Source organism: Cervus elaphus, chromosome 16 (assembly GCF_910594005.1).
Source record: "Cervus elaphus chromosome 16, mCerEla1.1, whole genome shotgun sequence".
Lineage (NCBI taxonomy): Eukaryota > Metazoa > Chordata > Mammalia > Artiodactyla > Cervidae > Cervus > Cervus elaphus.
Window position 1 is genome coordinate 9,701,908 of NC_057830.1, and position 19,948 is coordinate 9,721,855.

General features: G+C 46.8%; 1 protein-coding gene across 5 annotated transcripts in view; it reads right to left on the bottom strand.

Moving 5' to 3' along the window:
- The window catches only part of RGS3 (regulator of G protein signaling 3), a 134,885-nt gene that overhangs the window by 39,909 nt on the left and 75,028 nt on the right, over positions 1 to 19,948 (bottom strand). For 2 of the 5 annotated variants that reach the window (XM_043927767.1, XM_043927772.1), the window contains one exon: positions 14,494 to 17,513. The exons of the other annotated variants lie outside the window; for them this stretch is intronic. In XM_043927767.1, the coding sequence (XP_043783702.1) occupies positions 17,406 to 17,513 (108 nt within the window). In that variant the 3' untranslated portion in view covers positions 14,494 to 17,405. Of the gene's footprint in view, positions 1 to 14,493; positions 17,514 to 19,948 lie in introns of those variants that run through there. 5 annotated transcript variants of the gene reach the window in all.

Consider the following 19,948-nt stretch of genomic DNA (forward strand, 5'->3'; position numbering starts at 1 on the left):
TCGGCACAGACTTGGAGGCCAACTCTGTGATCTTGGCTGCTAAACATCGTTAATCCTCGGACTCCCCCAAGTTCAGCACTTGTTTGGACTGTTAGGCCTAAAGCCAGATTACCAAAACAGAGGGTCAGCAGTTGAAAGACTGGCCTGAAATGCTGGCTTTGCTGCTGTTTAATGCAAGACCTGGGGCAAGGCCAGTCCCCTCTTTGGGCCTCAATTTCCCTGTCTCTAAAATGGGTAAAGGGGTTGAATGAGATCAGAGCCACCCAGCACGCAGTCTGCAGAACGCACTGGCCCATGAGCTACTTGTTACTGGTTTATAATAAGATAAGCAACAAAGTCAAGAGTGTTTGGAAACTTCTGTAGCAACTTGACATGGCCGTGACATCCAAGTACAAGACGGTGGACTGGTCGGATCAAAGCGGTACAAGGCTGGGTTGGGTGCTGTCAAACCAGCACGAGAGATCCTGCTCAGTGCACGTTTTAAGTAAGTACAAGGCTCTTTACTGCAGGTGATTTAAGAAGCCCTGGTGGAAATGATACCGTTTCTACGAGAACTCACTAACCAGGCCTCTATAACAGGCACTCAGACCTGCAGGGGGCTCACCATCCTGTCACCTGAGCAGCTTCCTCTCTGGGGCGCCCAGCTCAGAGAATGGAACCACCAATCACCTATTTGCCTAAACCAGATGCATGGGCGTCATCCCTCTCCCAAACTCTCTCTCCACCCAACAAATCCCCGAATCTCGCAGATCCCACCTCCTCCGCCCCATGCAGAGCTCTCACCTCTCTTCATCCCGGCTGCCTACCAGCACCTCTTCCCAAGGTGAGGCCGACAGCCTCCTCACTGCTCCCAGCCTCCCACCTTGCCATCCTCCACACCATTCTCCGCAACAAGGCTGCAAGCTTTCCATGACACGTGTCGAACACACAGCTCCCAGTGCCCTGGGATAAAGCTCAGACCCCTTACACAGCCTCTCAGGCTCCTCCAGCCTCATCCTCATCTCCGGCTCCATTCCCCTCCCTCACCCTTTCAGGCACACTGGTCTGCCTTAAGGTCCTCACCCAGAATGATCTTGCCCCCACCTTCCTCCTGCTCCTTGCCTCATGGTCCTGACCACCTGCACAGAGCCTTTTGTTATAAATGTCATCTTTTCCTTACACATTTTTCATACTTGGTTGGTGTCTGTCTTTCCCCCAGTTGTCCTCCACCGCATCAGACTATGAACTAGCTCTATGGAGATGGGAACTCTGTTGGTTGATGAAGCACAAAGTGGAGGCCATCTGGGACTCTGCCTGACCAGCTTCCAGCTGCCCTTCTTTACCATCTGAGAAACTACCTGTCCTTCTCTCACTCTCAAAACAGGTGATTCACATGAAACTGACCCACCTCCCACTCCAGGGATGGCCAAGTGACTCAGCCCTTGGTCAAGCACTCTATCCCATCCTATTGTCTTCAGCGACTGGGAGAGGCACATGGTCCAACTTGAACCACTAAGACTCAGACCCAGGAATACTGTTGAAATGATCGAGGGCATCACACTGAAAGGCCATCACCCTGGTACTTCTGGCAACTATCTGCCCTCACTAAGGGAGTGGGCCAACACACAAACAGGTAGAGCCCAGAGACAGAGTGAAGAATGCCAGTTCTGGTGATACTGCTCAAGGTCCTCAACCCAGCTATGCCTGAAGGCTACCCTCCTGAATCCAATAAATTCCATTTCCGGGCTGAAGTTAATTTGAATTGGGTTCTTGTCACTGGCAACTGGAAGATTCTTGACTAATGTGTGTTGAGTCACCAGTACTGGGCACAGTGTCTGACATACAATAGCTACTCTGGAATTATTTTTCATTCATGCAGTCATTCAGCAAACATTAAGCAGCGAAACAGTGACCAGGCTTGCCCTATAGGAAGGGTCATCTTGGCTGCCGTTTAGAGAGGTGACTAAAGGGAGAGGAATAGGAACTGGATGATCCAATACTACCACGCAGTAGTCCCAGGGACAGAGATGAGACCTAAACAGCGTGCTTGAACAGCGGGGAAGGGTGGGGAGAGGAAGAGCCTCGGCTCTGAGTTTACTGGAGAACCTCCAGTGATCTTGGCTCCCCTCTGGTGCTCAGTTCCCCAGGCTCTTTCAATTCCATCATTCTAGCATCCCTGTGCTATCTCCCACTGCTTATAGAGTCCCTCGCTGTCAACACTCAAATTTTCACTGAAGGTTTGTTGAGGTCAGCGTCGGGGGCGAGCCCAGAGGCCAGTTTTGACAGGCAGAGAGTATCGAGTAGTAGCTAAGAACACAGGTTCTGAAGCCAGCTGCCTAGGTTTGGATCATGGCCTCTTAGCTGTGAGACCGTGTACACAGTCTATTTAACTCTCTGTTCCTTTGTGTCTTCATCTATAAAATGGGAATAATAACAATGGTGTTAAGCAGGTTAATATTATAGCAGAAGGAAAGCACATCTGGTAACTATTAGGTGGTATTATTACTATTTGCAATAGGAAATCCAGAAAGAGAAAATTTTAGAACATAGAAAATACAGACTTCCCTGGTGTTCCAGTGGCTAAGACTCCATGCTGCCAGGGCAGGGGGCCTGGGTTCAATCCCTGCTCAGGGAACTAGATCCCACAAGCTGCAACTAAGAGTTCTCAAGCAACAACCAAAAGATCCTGCATGTCACAACTGAGACCGGATGCAGACAAATAAATATGAATAAATAAAATAAGTAAATATATTTTTTAAAAACATAGAAAATAAATTATCCCAAAAATTAGTAGAAAATTTCCCTGAACTAAGGAAAGACTTGGGTCTCTCAGCTGAAAGGACTTACCTAGTGAGTGCCAGGAAAAATTACCCAAAAGAGGACAAACAGCTAGAAATAATCTGGTGAAGTTTCTAAATTCCAAAGAGTAGAAAGAGAAATCCTGCTTGCTTCCATAGAGAGACTTCACAGATTCAGGTGAGTACTGCACTTCTTAACAACACCAAATGTGGGGACAATAGAGCCTTTCTCTCAGGTTCTAGGGAAAGACTGTTAACATGGAATTCGCTACTCAGGAAAAGATGACTCAAACATGAGGGCAAATATTTTCAGACTTAACAAAGACTAAGAACGTATGCCACCCACAGATCTTTTCTGAAGAATTTATCCAAGAAAGCTCTCCAGACCAAAATGAATCAAAATCCAGAAGTCAAGAATAAGATGCTGTCGGATACAAGAGACCGGCAAGCAATGAAGCCAGAAGCATTTAGACATTTAACTACGTATAATGTAACTGAGAAGTTAAATGCAATCTTAAGTAAATGATTTCTAAAATGTAATAGAACTAAGGTTTAAGAATAGTAACAATCAGAAACTACAATTTCAGATGATTTCAGCAATACTTAGGAGTCATGGAGAAAAAAAGCAAAGAGAAGTATGGGTCAGCTGATGTGCCAGCTGACGTGGGTTGCAGGACATGAGGACACACTCTTGTAGATCTGATGTCATTCTCGATAGTAAAACATGTTTGTGAAAAAGATTTGGGTAAAATTACCCAAGGAGTCTGGCATGCTACAGTCCATGGGGTCACAAAGAGTCGGTCACGACTGAGTGACCAATACAACATATAACTTCCAAGGAAATTTTACAGAAGAATAATGAGAGGTTGAAAAGTGAAAGTGTTAGTCACTCAGGCATGTCCAACTCTTTGCAGCCCCGTGGACTGTAGCCTTCCAGGCTCTTCTGTCCATGGAATTCTCCAGGCAAAATTACTGGAGTGGGTAGCCATTCCCTTCTCCAGGCAATCTTCCTGACCCAGGAATTGAACCTGGGTTTCCTGCATTGCAGGCAGATTCTTTACCACCTGAGTCACCAGGAAAGCCCAATGAGATGTTAGCCTTGGGATATCTAATACTACTAAAACATATTAGGAAGTTACAGTGATGAAGTTTCAATCTGCTGTGGGAATAGATGGATTAACGAGGGAAACAAGAATTAAGAAGTCAACCCACTAACGTGTGGACATTTGGTCTATGATAGGTGAGTAAGGAAGAATAACTCTAAAATAGACCAGTTTTTGAAAAAACTGGTCAACTCTTGGAGAAAAAAATTAATAAGAGTTCCATCTGACACCATGTACTAGATTAAGTGCAGATGAATTAAAATATGAAGGTGAAACATAAAAGGTTAAAAGTACTTGAAAAAGATATACGAGAATATTCGTTTTAATTTCGGAGAGGAATGGCCTCAGCAAGCACAGCCCCCTATGATCAAAAAACAGAGTTGACTACAAAAATACTTGATTATTTAAAAATGTTAACTTCTGAATGACAAAAAAAGGAGTATAAATAAAGTTAAAAGACAAATGATAAACCAGATAACATATTTGTAACCTACATAATAAGCACATGGTTAATATTCTAATATTATAAATAAAACAACTGCCCCAGTAGAAAACTGGGCAAATGATATTAACTGATGAGCCAAAGAAGAAGAAATATGAATGACAAATAAAGAGAAGCCCAACCTCACTAATAATCAAATAATTGCGAATTAAAATGACACTAGTGGTAAAGAATCCACCTGCCGATGTAGGAGACGTAAGACATGCGGGTTTGATCCGTGGGTTGGGGAAGATCCGTTGGCGGAGGGCATGGCAACCCACTCCAGTATTCTCACCTGGAGAATCCCCATGGACAGGGGAGCCTGATGGCCTACAGTCCAAGGGGTTGCAAAGAGTCAGACACGACTGAAGCGACTTAGCATACAAAATAAAATATAAAATTTCCCCTCTCCTACCAACAAAGAATTAAAAAGCAGTGACATCCAGTATGACATTGGGTGTAGGAAGACAGTCACCGTCATCCACTATCAGGTAAACTGTACTACAGATGTACTTAACCTGTTTCTTTGTTTTCTCATCTATGAATGTGAAAGCGTCAGTCGTTCAGTGGGGATGACAACAGTCCTGTTGAGGAGATTACACATTTAAACAGAAGAAAAGCATTTGTGGAGCACTCTGAGAGTGTATGTCATGCTCTCCCCTACAGAAAAGTGAAGTAAGATGTAAAGTACAGAACATTCTCAGAATATTTACTGCAGCAATGCTCGTAATGTCAAAACATTAGAAACAACCTGATCGCACATCAACATGGGAGCAGTTAAATAAATGATGGTCTATTGGCTATGACAAAGAAAGGAGAACTCTAATACTGATGTGAAAGATTTACACTTCCCAGGTGGCGCTAGTGGTAAAGAACCTGCCTGCTAATGCAGTAGACATAATGAGACTTGGGTTCGATTCCTGGGTGGAGAAGATCCCCTGGAGGAGGGCATGGCAACCCATTCCAGTATTCTTACCTGGAGAATCCCATGGACAGAGGAGCCTGGCAGGCTATAGTCCATGGGGTCACAAAAGAGTCGGACACGACTGAAGCCATTTATCATGCACACACACTAAGCTTTAAAAAATGAGTTACAGAAACTTTTGTATGATACCATCTAGTAAAAATAAAATAGCATATGTCTACATAGGTGTATGAAAAATATTTGGAGGAACACAGCAAACTTACAGCAGTAGCTATCAATTGGGAGATTTTCTTTATTTTATTCAGCTCAGTAAAGTTTAGGATTTATCTGTATTAAGTATTACACAAGTATATCATCAAGGAATATACATAAATATTCCCATTTGTAATATATAAATAAATAAATAGTTTCAAATAAGTTTGAGGACAAATGTACAAAACCAACATGGAAATTCTTTTTCCCAAAACTTTTCTTTTGAAACTTTAAAAGAAGATTTGCATAAACAAAGAGCCGTAATCAGATTCTTGGATGGGAAAATAGTATTTTACAGACTTCGATACTCCCCTTTTTGATAGTTTTTTTCTCCTGATGTGAATTTTTTTAATTTTTTATTAAAATAGAATTGATTTACAATGGCGTGCTAGTTTCAGATATACAGCAAAGTGATTCTGTTTTATATGTATGAGTGTGTGTATATGTGTATATATATGCTTTTTTAGACTCTTTTTCATTTTAGGTTATTACAAGATATTAAGTAAAGAGTTATATAGTAGGTCCTTGCTGGCTATCTATTTTATATATGACAGTGTGTATATTTTAATCCCAAATTTGATGTGTATTTTAAAATATAATTACAATGAAAATCTCAGGGAGATTTTGGGGGAGACACAGGGAGGAGGTGGGGATTGAACAAAATTACACTGAATTTCATTTGAAAGGATAAATACGTGAGAATAGGATTTTTTAAAGCAGAGTAATGAGAGGATACTTATCCTAACATAATGTACAAGCACTGGAGCAAACCACTGCTTGGAAAAAATGAAAAATGTTCTTGCTCATACTATATACCAAAGTAAATTCCAAGTATGAATGCAGAGTTCCAAAGAATAGCAAGGAGAGACTAAGTGTTAAAAGTTGAAAAACAAACCATAAATTTCAAATGCAGGGGAAGTGAATGTTGTATAATCTTGAGCCTGAGATGGATACCACAAACTAAAGGCAAAAAAATTTTTAATTTATGTATACGATATTAGTCATCAGAAAAACACAATTCAAAACCACTATGAGATACAATTTCACACCCACTAGGATGGCTATGATTTAAAAAACAGGAAAATAAGAAATATTAGAGAAGATGTGGAGAAATCCTTACATGCTGATGGTGGGAAGGTAAAATCATGAAGCGACTTCAGAAAAGTCTAGCAGTTCCTCAGAGTTAAACATAGAGTCATCATTTGATCCAAGGACTCCACTCTAAGGTACACACTTGAAATAAATGAAAATATATGTCCACACAAAAACTTCTAACGCTTATGGCAGCATTATTCATAATAGCCCAAAGGTGGAAACAATCCAACTGTTCATCAACAGATGACTGAATAAATAAAACACACATTACAACAGAATGTTATTCCATCATTAAGAGGAGTGAAGTACTAATACATGCTACAACATGGATAAACCTTGAAAACCTCATGCCACATGAAGAAAGCCAGTCACAAAAGACCTAATATTACATGATTCCATTTACAGGAAATGTCCAGAATGAATCTATAGAGACAGAAAGCAGATGGGCGGTTGCATAGGGATGGGGGAGATGGGGGAATGGGTGGGTGACAACCAAGGGGTATGGTTTCTTTTGGAAATAATGAAAATGCTCTAACATTAACTGTGGTGATGGTTGCTCCAGTCTGTGACTATCCTAAAAGACCATAGAGCTGTACACTTTAAATGGATGAATTGTATGACATGTGAATAATACCTCAATAAAGCTGGTACAAAGCAGTTTACAGACATGACTACCTATAAAGCAGAAACATCTATCGTTTTAAAATAATAAAAAATAAAAGGATAACATACAAATATCCTCCTTATATAAAGAGCTTTTGTGAGTTAATAAACTATAAACAGCCCAACAGAAAAATGGGCAAAATATTTGACCAAGCCACTCACAAAAGAGGCAGCGTAAATAACTAAAAGGCATATAAATATTCAGCGTCTCTAGTAATCAAAGAAAGGAACCTACTAAGAAATGTAACAAGGCACATTGTTGGTGAGTGCGTGGGGAGAATGGTCTCCTACCCAGACTATCTCAATTTGCTTGGGACTGAGGGATTTCCCAGGAAGCTAGAATATCCATGTTAAAAAAAAAACAGTCTGGGGTTAAGTAGGATTAATTGCTCAATCTGAAGTGGGATTATAAATTGGTACATTCATTCTGGAGAGTCATTTGGCAATAGATATCAAGAACCTTCTTTACAGATATATATCCCATCACCTGGAAATTCTACTACCAGGAGTTTATTCTAACAAAATGTTCATACATCAACAAGTATTTGTGGGGGGTCAGAGGTGTACACTGGATACTGAGGCTAAATCTACAGATTTTTATCTCAGGTTTTTATAACAATGAAATATTGGCAACAACCTAAACTATGTAGACCTAATGGAGATTTTTAAAAAACAAAACCTGTTTCATCTACACAATGAAATACTCTGTAGGCACTAAAAATGATGTTGTAGAAGAACATTTATTGATGTTACACTGCTAAGTGGGAAAAACACAAGTCAGAAAATTGTGTGCACTAGCAATGCTAATTTGCAAATAAGACATATGTGTGTATAAACAAATGCCCAACAGGATACATACACCCTAAAATGTTAACAGTGGTTATCTCTGGGTGTTGGGATTAAGGGTGAGCTTCATTTCCTTCTCCTGGTTCAACTGTATTAAATACTTTCTTCATAGTAAACATGAATTACTTTGGTAACGATACAACAAAAGTCAACTGCATTTAACAAAAAATCCCATTTGCCATGCCTCCATGGATGAAGGACCCAAGCAAGGGGGTTGCAGAGTCAAGCACACATTTACACTTGAGCTAGCAACGACAGCTACCATTACTAAGTACAGTTGTTCCTCAGTATCCATGGAACCCCAGCTGATACCAAAATCCAGGACTGCAAGTCCCTTATACAAAATGGCATAGGATCAATATTTGCATAGAACCTACACACATCCTCCCACATACTTTAAATCATCTCCAGATTACTTAAAATACTAAGCAATTAGGTGAAACTCATTCAGCTGTGTCTGACTTTTTGTGACCGCATGTACTGTAGACCCTGTAAATGCCATGTAAATCACTTTAAATGCAATGGAAATACTGTATAAATGGGACTTCCCAGGCGGTGCTAGTGATTTAAAAAAAAAAAAAAAATCTGCCTACAAATGCAGGAGACATAGGAGATGCAGGTTTGATCCGTGGGTCGGGAAGATCCCCTGGAGAAGGGCATGGCAACCCACGTCAGTATTCTTGCCTGGAGAATCCCATGGACAGAGGAGCCTGGTGGGCTATAGTTCATAGGGTCACAGAGTCAGACACGACTGAAGTGACTTAGCACACACGGATACTATGTAAATAGTTGCCAGCTCAGCAAATTCAATTTTTGCTTTTTGGAAATTTCTGATTTTTTTTTTTTTTTTCCTATCTGGGGTTGGTTAAGTCTATGGAAGCAGAACCCACGGGTATGGATGGCTGAACATACCTATTACACACCAGGCACTTTGCACAGACCCTTCCCCTTAGTCCTCAGGAGAATCAGTGAGAGACATGTCCTCTCGTTTGACAGAGGCTGGGCGACCTGCCAGTAATCCCACAGCTGGTGAGAAGCAGAGCTGGGATCTGAACCCTGGCCTGCCCACCCTCAATCAGACCCTGCCTCTACCTGAGCTGCTCCTGTTGGCTCCTGGGGATGGGCAGGCCCTCCGTCCTCCAGGCTGGCTCTGTTCGGGCCCTCCCTCCCTGCAGACAGCCTGGGGGCCGACACAAGGACAGGTCAGCAAGCGTGGGGACAACAGCACAGGGAGGGTGTGGCGCTGGCAGGCCAGGGGCTGAGGTCAGGGCTCAGGGCAGACTAAGCGGGGACTCCTCGCCTGCTGGGCGACAACCAGGAAGCCGGACCACATCCGCCCCAGGAGTTCCCAGGCCCTGTGCGCTCCCAAAGGCAGGGAGAGAAAACCTTGCCTGGCCTGCTCCACCCTGGTAAACACAGCTCGCCATCTGTGACCGTCTCCCGGGACCCCAGCCGGCTGGCCAGTCCTCTCCCCACTTCCGGGCCTCCTCTTCTGTCTGAGGAGGGGCTCTGAGCGCTGATGGCTCCAGGACCCTCCCCGGTCTCAATGCTTTCAATCCATGGCGCGCTTCCTCGCAGAGGGCCCAGCAGGAAGAGGAAGGGGGTGAGGCGTCCCACCCAGGTCCCGAAGGAGCCCCCTCCGCTTCCCCTCAACTCCGCTCCCACTGCTATTTTTAGAACAGGGAACATCTCCACCAGCCCTGTCCTGCTCAGAGCTCCAGGTAAAACACAGCTGCCCCATTCATTCCACTCCAGCCAGAACGCGGAGGGAATTTACAGACAAGCCAGTCGACTAGACAACCTCTCCCCAGCCGTTAGCCGGGCCACTTCTCACTATTTCCATTACAGCCCAAAGCGGTGACTTACTTTTCCTAAGACGGCACAGCGGAGTGAGATGATGAACGTCTCTAAGACAATCTGTGCCCCTCCCTGTCCCCAACCTGTCAGGCTCCCGAGCGTCCCCAAAGAGGAGTGCTGGGGGGAGGGTCCCAGTTCCACCTCTAGCACCAACTGCACGAAGCTGGCCGGGAGTTCTTACCCTTTTCTTCTCTTGGTCTCTACAAATCAGCTTGTTAATCGATGAACCCACTGGGGGAGAGGGTAGCCTTTTCGGTTCCATACTCAAAGAGTCTGTGGTTCTATCAAAATTCTAGTCACTCGTGAAATAAATATTGCATTCTCTATTGTTAGGTGTGTGTGGAGCTATATTCCTAAGGTTCATCTGAGAGTTGACGGTGGGTCTCAGAAAGCATTTTCCCATTGAAAATTGCGTTATAAATGGTTATAAAATTGTGTTATAAATGGAAGCTATAAATAGCTTCCTATGCTAGCCTACTGAACACTTAATGTTCTCCCACAAGGAGAAATAGCAGAAACCTAGGCGAAGAGTTGACTCGTTGGAAAAGACCCTGATGCTGGGAGGGATTGGGAGCAGGAAGAGAAGGGGATGACAGATGAGATGGCTGGATGGCATCACCAACTTGATGAACATGAGTTTGAGTAAACTCCGGGAGTGATGGACAGGGAGGCCTGGCGTGCTGCGATTCATGGGGTCGCAAAGAGTTGGACATGACTGAGCAACTGAACTGAACTGAACTGATACTGTGATAGAATTTAACCAAAATGGAAAACCACTAACATTTAAAAGACACTGAGAAAATTTACTCTAAGTAGTGTTTGAGCCAAAGAAGGTACACATCAAAGGCAGTGAGTCAGTGGCAACTTCTGGGGAAGTCTAACGGAGACTTCTGACCACACTAGAAACTGCGGGCATTGCACACCGATTCTTACAACTTTCACTGAAAGTTAGCTGTATGCCACTGACCAGGAGTTAGAGAGATTAAAGAACATATGTGTATCCTTATATACATGATATTAAAACAAGGGTCCAGTGAGCAGGAAAAAGGAAGGAATGAGAGAAGATTCTGAGCTTGAAAGCTATTGTGCTGTCTTCCCGGAAGCAAGCCTGGAAGGAGACACATTTGGTTGGGAGGAGGCAGGGCTGTGCTTATAATTTGAGTTCTGAGATGAGGACCTCTTCCTGTATAAGATCCACTGATATATTTATTTGACTCAAGTACATGATGAATATTAACCATGTCCAACACTTGCATATGGGCATTCCAGGTGGTTCAATGGTAAAGAATCCACCTGCCAAGTGGGTCAGGAAGATCCCCTGGAGAAGGAAATGGCATCTCACTCCAGTATTCTTACCTGGAGAATCCCATGGACAGAGGAGCCTGGCAGGTTACAGTCTATGGCGTTGCAAAAGAGTTGGACGTGACTTAGCAACTAAACAACAACAACAACATTTGCATATATTCACACACACGTGTGTCAATATGAAGACCAAAATGCCTGATTTCTTTTTTCTTTTAACCTCTTGTTAGAGCCCTGGGGCTTTGGAGATGACTCCCGGAGATCATCTAAATTCAACACCCTCATTTCTCTTGGAAAAGAAACAAATGATCAGAGAGGTGAAGTAATTTGTCCAAAGTCACACAGAGAGTTACAAGCAAAATCAGGATCTGAACCAAGATCTTCAGAATCCTACTCTGATTTTCTCTGAGGGCCAGAAGCTCAGTGAGAGGGGTGCTCCACAAACCCAGGAGAGAGAACCATAGGAGCAGTTCCCATCAGGTCTCCTTCCCTGATGAGTCAGTATGGATATGAGGCATTCACAACCCTGAAGTGAACCTGGCCAGACTAGATTGCTTAAGACCAAGAGGGGAACCAGGCTCTGGTCTTACAAAACTGAAGTGAAATGGAAAACGCTTTGAGCCAAGAAGGTCAGCAGACCTGAGCCAAGTCCTGGCTCTGCCACCACCTGTCCCATGAACCTGGCCAGGTCACTTCCCCTTTTTGAGCCTCAGTTTCCTCATCTAGATTCTAGACTGTGACAGGCTTGAACTGTAATCCAATTCTACAACATCCAGTGAGTACCTACCAAGAATCAGGCTTAACAGAGTCAGAAATAAATAAACTATGACCCCCACTACAGACCATATGCAAGTTTATTTAAATAACTTAACCCTGCACAGAGAGCTAATTTATAAGTATAAATATAGATGGTTTGTCAAACAAATGCAAGGGCCACACAGCAGTACACACACCATCGGGCCTCGGGAAGATTAAGGCAACATTAATATCTCAACCTTATGAGAATACTTATGATAGTCAGATGTTATTAAAATATCTCAAAATATGCAGAGCCCATATGCTGACCTCTAGAAGGAGGGGAGAGGAGAGCAGTGAGGGTGATAAGGGAGATGCCGCAAGAGAGACCGGGACCCTGCCTGGGAGAAGGGTGGATGTGGATGTCTGGCTCCCAAGAAGCCCATGGTCTTGCAGGGGAGACACACCTGCCTGACACACTGTGCTAAAGATGAACAAAATACTATGGAGCACAGACGGGGAAGCAGAGACTTTTGATGCAAGCCAGGGAGCCTTGAAGCCTGAGGACTGTATGTGGCCGGAACAGCAGAGGAGGGCAGGCAACATCAGGCAGGAGAAACAGCCTAAAGAGGAACATGCATGGGGAATTTAGAGAAGGGATATAATTCAAAATGGCTGGGCTATGGGCTCAAAGCAGGAGGGCAGAGCAACTAGGGAGAGAACTGGGGTGGGACCATGGCCTCCCAGGATGGTCTTGAAGCAGGGAGTTGAACTACTCAGCCTCCCCAGCTTTGATGGTCTGTGGTTTCTGGAAAGTAGTAGAAGAGAGCAATCCAGAGTCAGTGCTCTAGGGCTGGGCCCTCCAGGTTCCAACCCTAGCCACCCACTGGCTGTGTGACCTTGGGCAAGTTTCTCCTCAAAGACTCAGCATCCTTATCTACCTACTGGGTATAGTGAGAGTAAATGTGTGAAGATGACAAAGAACTTCAAGAGGCTGTAGTGAGGATTAAGAGAGAAGATATAGGTGAAGAGCTTGGCATTGCTCCAGGCTCACAGTCTTAAGCGTCACTTATAAAGTACTTACTGTTATTATTCTATCCTTAAACTGAGGATCTAGGAACAATTTGGAGGATGGTGGCCCTATTCAGAGAAAGGCTTGAATAAAGATAAGGTCAAGACAGAGGGCAAGGTTGTGCAATCTTCTTTAAGAATAACAACAAAAAAAGATAGCAAGATGGCTGAGGCCAAGAGGAAGGTGGGGAAGAGGATGATCTTTCTGCAGCCACATGGGCAGCAACAAGGGGAGGCAGGAAAGCTGGAGAGACTAGAAAGCAATTTTGGTGGGGGAGAGGGAGCTGTGCAGGGGGTGGCGTGGAGAATATCTGAAATCTAGTCCATTTGACACCCAGTTACTTAGCACTGGGGCTTCCCTGGTGGCTCGGCAGGAAAGAATCCTCCTGCAATGCAGGAGATGTGGGTTCGATCCCTGGGTTGGGAAGATCCCCTAGGAGGAGGGTACAGCAACCCACTCTAGTATTCTTGCCAGGAGAATCCCATGGACAGAGGAGCCTGGTAGGACTACAGTCCACAGGGTCGCAAAGAGTCAAACATGACTGAAGTGACTGAGCACGCACACATGTACTTAGTGTTGAGATTTGGAATCAGTCAACTAGCAAAATCTGGGCCCAAACCTGGAGCAGGCTCTCACCTCACCCTTAACCAGGCAGAGGTCAAAGGGCTGAACCTATCCTTTTCTGCCTTCAGCCACTGTTCTATCAAGACCAGGTACCCCAAGACTGTGTTGCCAGACACTTCTTGAATGCCAGACTGAAAAGGGGGGTAACCCAACCATCCCAGTACTGCTGAGTGTCTGTCTGCTGGAGTTCCTCCTTGTCTTTCACAACAGATTTTTCAAATCTTGTATAATGCTATTCATTTTGTCAGCCTGGGCCACCCCTGGGCCATATGAACTTGAAGTTTATTCTCTAGTGTGTAGAGAATAAGACATCTCATTTTATTAGTCTTAAAGGACTCCAACTAGAGCTTAAATGGCCACAACTACATGCGGGGTATCTTCCCGCCTGACTCTTCCTGAAGGCGATAATTGATTTCTCTTACTTCCACCCCCTACAAGGCAAACTGTTGTATCTGGAAAGAGCAATGGATTAGGTTGAAATGCCTTGGCTGGAGGACTAGCTCAGGTCTAGCCACAGCTGGGAAGCTGTGTGACCTTGGATAAATCACTTAACTTCTCTGAGTCTTAGTCCCTTGCATCCATAAAACAGGGCTGCTGGGAGGCCTAGGGGAGATAATGCCTGGGGATCCCAGTTGACATCTCTGATGCCCCTGCTCTCGCTGGAGGCGCCCATCTACATTGTGAAATTGCCTGCGCCTTCAATTTGCAGAACGCTCTAGGTGCTATGTATGAGAAATACAGAGCTTTGGTGGCAGAATTTATGAAAAAGAATTTAAAATAAAGAATTTTTTTTGAAAAGTCATACATAAATAAATGTCTTCATTATTTCCAACAGGTCCCAATTCCCAAACTGCCAAAGGACCCAGGCAGCAGAGACCAGGAGTTTCAACAGATCCAGAGCGTGAGACAATAAAGAAAACAAGAAAATGGGATCAAAGGATGTGCAGGGGGTGGGTCGGGGAATTTAAAGAGTCACTTTGTATTCAAATCGCACAGATGGCCTTTTCAACAATAAATGGTTGTGCTCCCGTGCTCCCAGCCCGTAGGTCCCCAGACACACAGCAAGACAATTGGGCCATCAGGAAAGAGACCATTGTGTGAGCTTCTTAGAGTGATTTGTGTGGAGGGAGGGGCTCGGCCATGTTTCCCGTGATTATGGCTCTTGAAGGCAATTTCGATGCATTCATCATCCTAGACGGCTGGGGATGGACCGGGCGGCTGAGAAGCAATGGCCACCCGGTTGTATTTCATCTTCTCGAGCCCGTGGAGCCAAATTAATTGTCTCATCGATTTGAAAGGCAGAGCAGCAATGGCGCTGTGGCTCACCACAGTCACTGGGAAGACAAGGGCCCTCCAGGAGCTGATGTCTGCATCCGCAGCAGCAGCAGCTTGTTGGGACAAGCGGAGCAAAGCGCCATCCCCAGGGCCAGGTGCCGCATTTAGAGTCTCTGTTGCCCTGAGACCAGAGCTCCCAACCTCTGCACCTGTGTGGTGGACAGAGGTAGGTCCCCAGGTCCAGAAGAGAAAAGCTGGCTGCCTTTCCAGACAGGCGGTTCTCCTGGGCCTCACTCTCCCCTTAATGTCATTTTGTAAGGGAATCAAATGAAAACATGATGTGGCTTGCTGTCTGTGCAGACCCAGCTGCTTGGCCTCTCAGAATTAACCCTGCAGGCGGAGTCTCAGCTGATAGACACTGCTTGTCCCACTCTGGCCGGCCATTCCCCTGCTGGGTGGGGCACCGGGCTGATCCCCTGTTAGATTACTGATACCGCATGTCTGATCTTTCCTAGGCTGGGGCCAGCTGTGGGAGGCTAAGGGAAGAATTCTCTACTGGGCCACCCTTCTTGAGGTTCAGGTAGTCAAAGCAGCTAAGCAAATTCAGCAGGGCACAAGATCCCTCCCCCTCTCTAGAACACAGAGAGGATCTTACAGGACACAATGCCGAGTGTTCAAGGGGACTTCCCTAAGCTGAAGCCCAGCCTCTCTGACCTCCTTTCTAGGCAAAAGGCCCTGCTCCTACACATGCCCTTTGTGTGTGAGCTTTGTCTGGACAGAAGGGTGTGAAAGCTGCCCCGCGCCGGCCCACAGCGGGAGGTGCGGCAGGCAGTGAGCAGGCTGAGCTCTCAGCGCTGTCCCCTGGCAGGTCACCAATCAGCCTCACAGCAGGATGGGTCTCCCCTAGCGGTGCTGAGCCACACTTAGCCCCAGTCCCCGAGTCTCGGAAGCTCCACGGAAAGCAACCCAGTCAGCTTCCCAGGGGCTGAATTCCAGTTTCCTATCAGACCATTCAGCACCGGATGGACAGACAGCACAGGCCACCCCTGCTGAGGCCTGGAGAAGCCCCACTGCTCCCAACTTGGCCAGGAGAAGCGCCCACTACTGCCAGCTCCCGGGGACATTCTCAGCACTCGGCCCTGGTCCCTACCCAGGCCTCACGAGGAAGGGGCTCTGTGAGGATGGCCTCACCCTTACTTGCATCCACTGAAAGCAGACATGGCTGAGGATGAGAAGGGTGGAGGACAGGAGACTCTTATCCGAGCCTCCGCTACCCCCAGGGTCTGGACATCCACATAACCACCTCCCCAGCGCCCCTCCAGGGCAGGTCACCATTGCCCCTCACCTTCAGGACTTAAGGAACCCCCTGCCTTGGGTTCTACCATCTTCTAGAAATGGTCCCCGAGACCCTGTGATTCCCTTTCTCAAAAGCCTTCAGTGGCTTCCCACTGTGCCCAGACCCGAACTCTCAGGACAACAAGAACCACCACAGGCCTGAACCACCTGGCCCCACCCCGGTGGTCTCTCCCCCCACCTAAACTCAAGCTCCAGCGGCCTGGCCTCTGTCCCTCCAGCACGCCGCACCCCTATCCTATCTCAGGCACCCTTCACAAGCTGTTCCGGTCCGCCTGGAACATTCCTTCCAGAGTCCTTGACTGGCTAACTCCTTTCTGGCCTCCAGGTCGTGGCTTCAAAGTCAGGCTTGTCCCCTGCCCCTCCCCCACCCCTACAGCAATCTACACAACATTCTCTCTTGAAAGAATCCTTTCTTTTCCTTCATAGACTATCACAGTTTGTAACCATGTGTGCAAGCGTGTGTGTGTTAACATTTATGTAATGCTCACTCCTCTACTAAGATGAGAGCAGAGACCACATCCGTCTCACTCTCCACAGTTATCTCAGGCTCCTAGCACAGAGTCTGGCATAAAGCACATGCCCTCAAAATATCCGACGAGTGAAAGAATGAATGCTTGAGTACAGATGACAAATGAGAGAAGGGGTGGAGATATCTTCTGGCAGCCGGGCATCTATCTTGGCGTTGTTCTCCGTCAGCGCTGACCTCTCCCGACCTCTCCCCCTGCCCCCAAGGCAGGTGCTGGAACCACCGGAAGCCCACACGCTATTTCACCTCCTTCTTCCTTGTAGGGAATAAGCTTCTGGTTCTTCTCCATTTGGGACTTTCAGATCCAGTCTGCATCTGCCCACAGGGCCTCAGACACCACTGCGGTCCTTCTGATGCCAGTCCACACACACCCGTGGGGCCACTCCCTTCAGATGACCCTAGGCCCAACATCTTGGTCCTCCGGTTTGGGTCCAGTTGAGGTGAGGTTACTCTGTGGTAGGGGATGCCCAAGAAAGGGTTAAGTTGCCAGAAGCAGAGTCCCGCCCTTGGGTTTGCTCAGCCAATCAGAGTCTGTTCTGATGAGGTAAAGCTTCTATCCTGGGTAGCATTGGTTGAGTTGGCCAGCCCCATCTCCTGCTGGAGAGAGCCATAAGGGTGGAGTTTCTGTGGAACCAGACAGAACTGGAATTAGCTTCGCTGTCGACTCAGGCCAGGGCTGCCTGACTCCAAGACCTGCCCCTGCTCCTTCCTACAGTGCTCACACGGACCCTGGCATCTCCAAGGCCCCATCTCTAGGTGCTGCAGTGGAGATGACATGTGACACGCACCTTGGTGTCACAGCTAGGAGAAGTCTTACAGCCAGACCAGACCCAGGAGGCCTCAGTCTCCCTGCCTGGTCCCAGGAATATGGCAGGTGGCTACCGGGAAGTGATATGAAACGGTCGTCACATGTGGTCAAAGTGGCAGCATTCAGCCTCAATAAACAAGGCCACTAGATGAATCTCCTATATAGACATACCTTTAATAATAATTCACAGAGTTCTTCTTGTACGCCTCTTTGCTGAGCACATTACATGAGTTTAGCCCTCACGAGAACCCAGTGTATCCATTCACTGAACTCATGAAAAACCCGAGTCTCAGAGAGGCTCGGTGCCTCACCTGAGGTCATAGAGCAGTTAGGCACTCACACCTCCCACATCACTCACTATGTTATTTTAGAACCAGCGGCTGGCATATCTGTCGTCACCACTGGACCGCAGTTTCCCAAGGAGAGAAGGTGACAGGTTCTTCCGTGCACTCCCAGCACTGAGGTCAGGGTGCCCCCTGAGCAGACGGAGCCAGCACGTGCTGCACCCCACCCTCCCCTCCCTGACGGCTCAGTCGACAGCCTGCTTTCCTCAGAGGCATGCTATTGGCCTGCCTGGGGCTATGCACGTGGTAAGGGCCCAGTGCAGGTTCACTGAGTGGACAATGAATGGGCAGCCAAGAGCTCCCCTCAAAGGACCCCAAAGGACCTAAACTAGAGTCTGGCCCAGAGCAGGCACCTATTTCTATGCTGCTGTGCCCTGCTTAGTCGCTCAGTCATGTCCGATTCTTTGCAACCCCATGGACTGTAGTCCGCCAGACTCCTCTGTCCACGGGGACTCTCCAGGCCAGAATACTGGAGTGGGTAGCCATTCCCTTCTCCAGGGGATCTTCCTGACCCAGGGATCGAACCCAGGTCTCCCACATTGCAGGCGGATTCTTCACTGTCTGTGCCGCCAGGAAAGTCCAAGAATACTGAAGTGGATAGCCTATCCTTTCTCCAGGGTAACTTTCTGACCCAGGAATCAAACTGGAGTCTCCTACATTGCAGGCAGATTCCTTACCAGCTGAGCTACCAGGGAAGGCCATTTATTTCTATATTCGACTGAATAACCAACCCAATATGTATCTGTCTCTCCCCATCAGCTTAGCACCTTAACAGCCATCTGTGAGTTATTCCAGATTAGCTTGGCAGCATTCCCCATGGTAGGCAGTTTAGTAGAAGTCACCCCAGGGGAGAGAAGACAGGTAGTTTACCCACAAGGGTAGATGATGAGGCAAGAAAGGGTGAAGAGTGCGGATGAGGAGAGCGGGATGGTGAGAAGAAGGGAGCTAGGAGAGGAGAGGAAGCCGGCCACTCATTTCTACAGCAAGAGGGAGCACGAAGGCCCACCTGGAGCAGCCTCCCACCTGCCGCGGTCAGCCAGGAGAGAGCCGGAGAAAGACAACGCAGCCGTGGAGAAGGGACGCAGTCGGAATGCTGCCTGTCTCCTTTTGTCCACCTGGTCCCAGCTGGGACCCCCAGACCCCCACACTGTAGCCCCCAGGTCACTGCTACCCTCAGACACAGCACAGAAAGCCTACAGCTGCCCCTCCCCATCGCCACGAGGGGAGCAGACCTGGCCCCTAGAGGCACACATTTCATAGGCAATCGAGTGATGCAGAAATCTCCAGGGCAGAGTTCTCTGAAGGAGACTGGACGACCCCGGGTCCTCAGCTTTCATGGGAGTCACAAAGCTTGAGGAGCTGGGAAGAGCCACCTGACCAGATGGGACTACCAAGGCCCCGGCGGGAAGCTGTTGCCCAAAGTCACGCAGCAGGGAGCGGTACACCCACCTTGTGACTGTTCTCTACATCCACTTTCCTCCAGTACCCTCTGTCCTTCCCCAGAAGCATCTCATGTTCAGGGCATATCACATGTATTATGTTTTGCAAATGGGGGAAGAACTTTTGCATTCCTTGAGATGTTTGAGCATCAGCATGTTCCAAGGGTCAGCAAACACTATTAAAAGGAACAGGGTTGAGAAGGGGCAGCACGGGAATTCAGGGAGCTGCCTCGCAAAGTGTCTTTTATCAGAAAAGCACTGGAGTTGGGGGGACAAGGAGTGGCTTAGGCAGAGATTTCCATTCTGTGCACAAGGAGGAACAGTTCCAAAAAGAACAAAGAAATGGCATTAAAAAAAATAATAATGGCATGCTCCTCTAGCCAGGGCTTGAAACAGATTTCAAGCAAAAGAGCTCTGCTTGACCAGTGCGAGAAGCCAATGTCCAGGCTCAGCTTGGCCTTCCCTCTT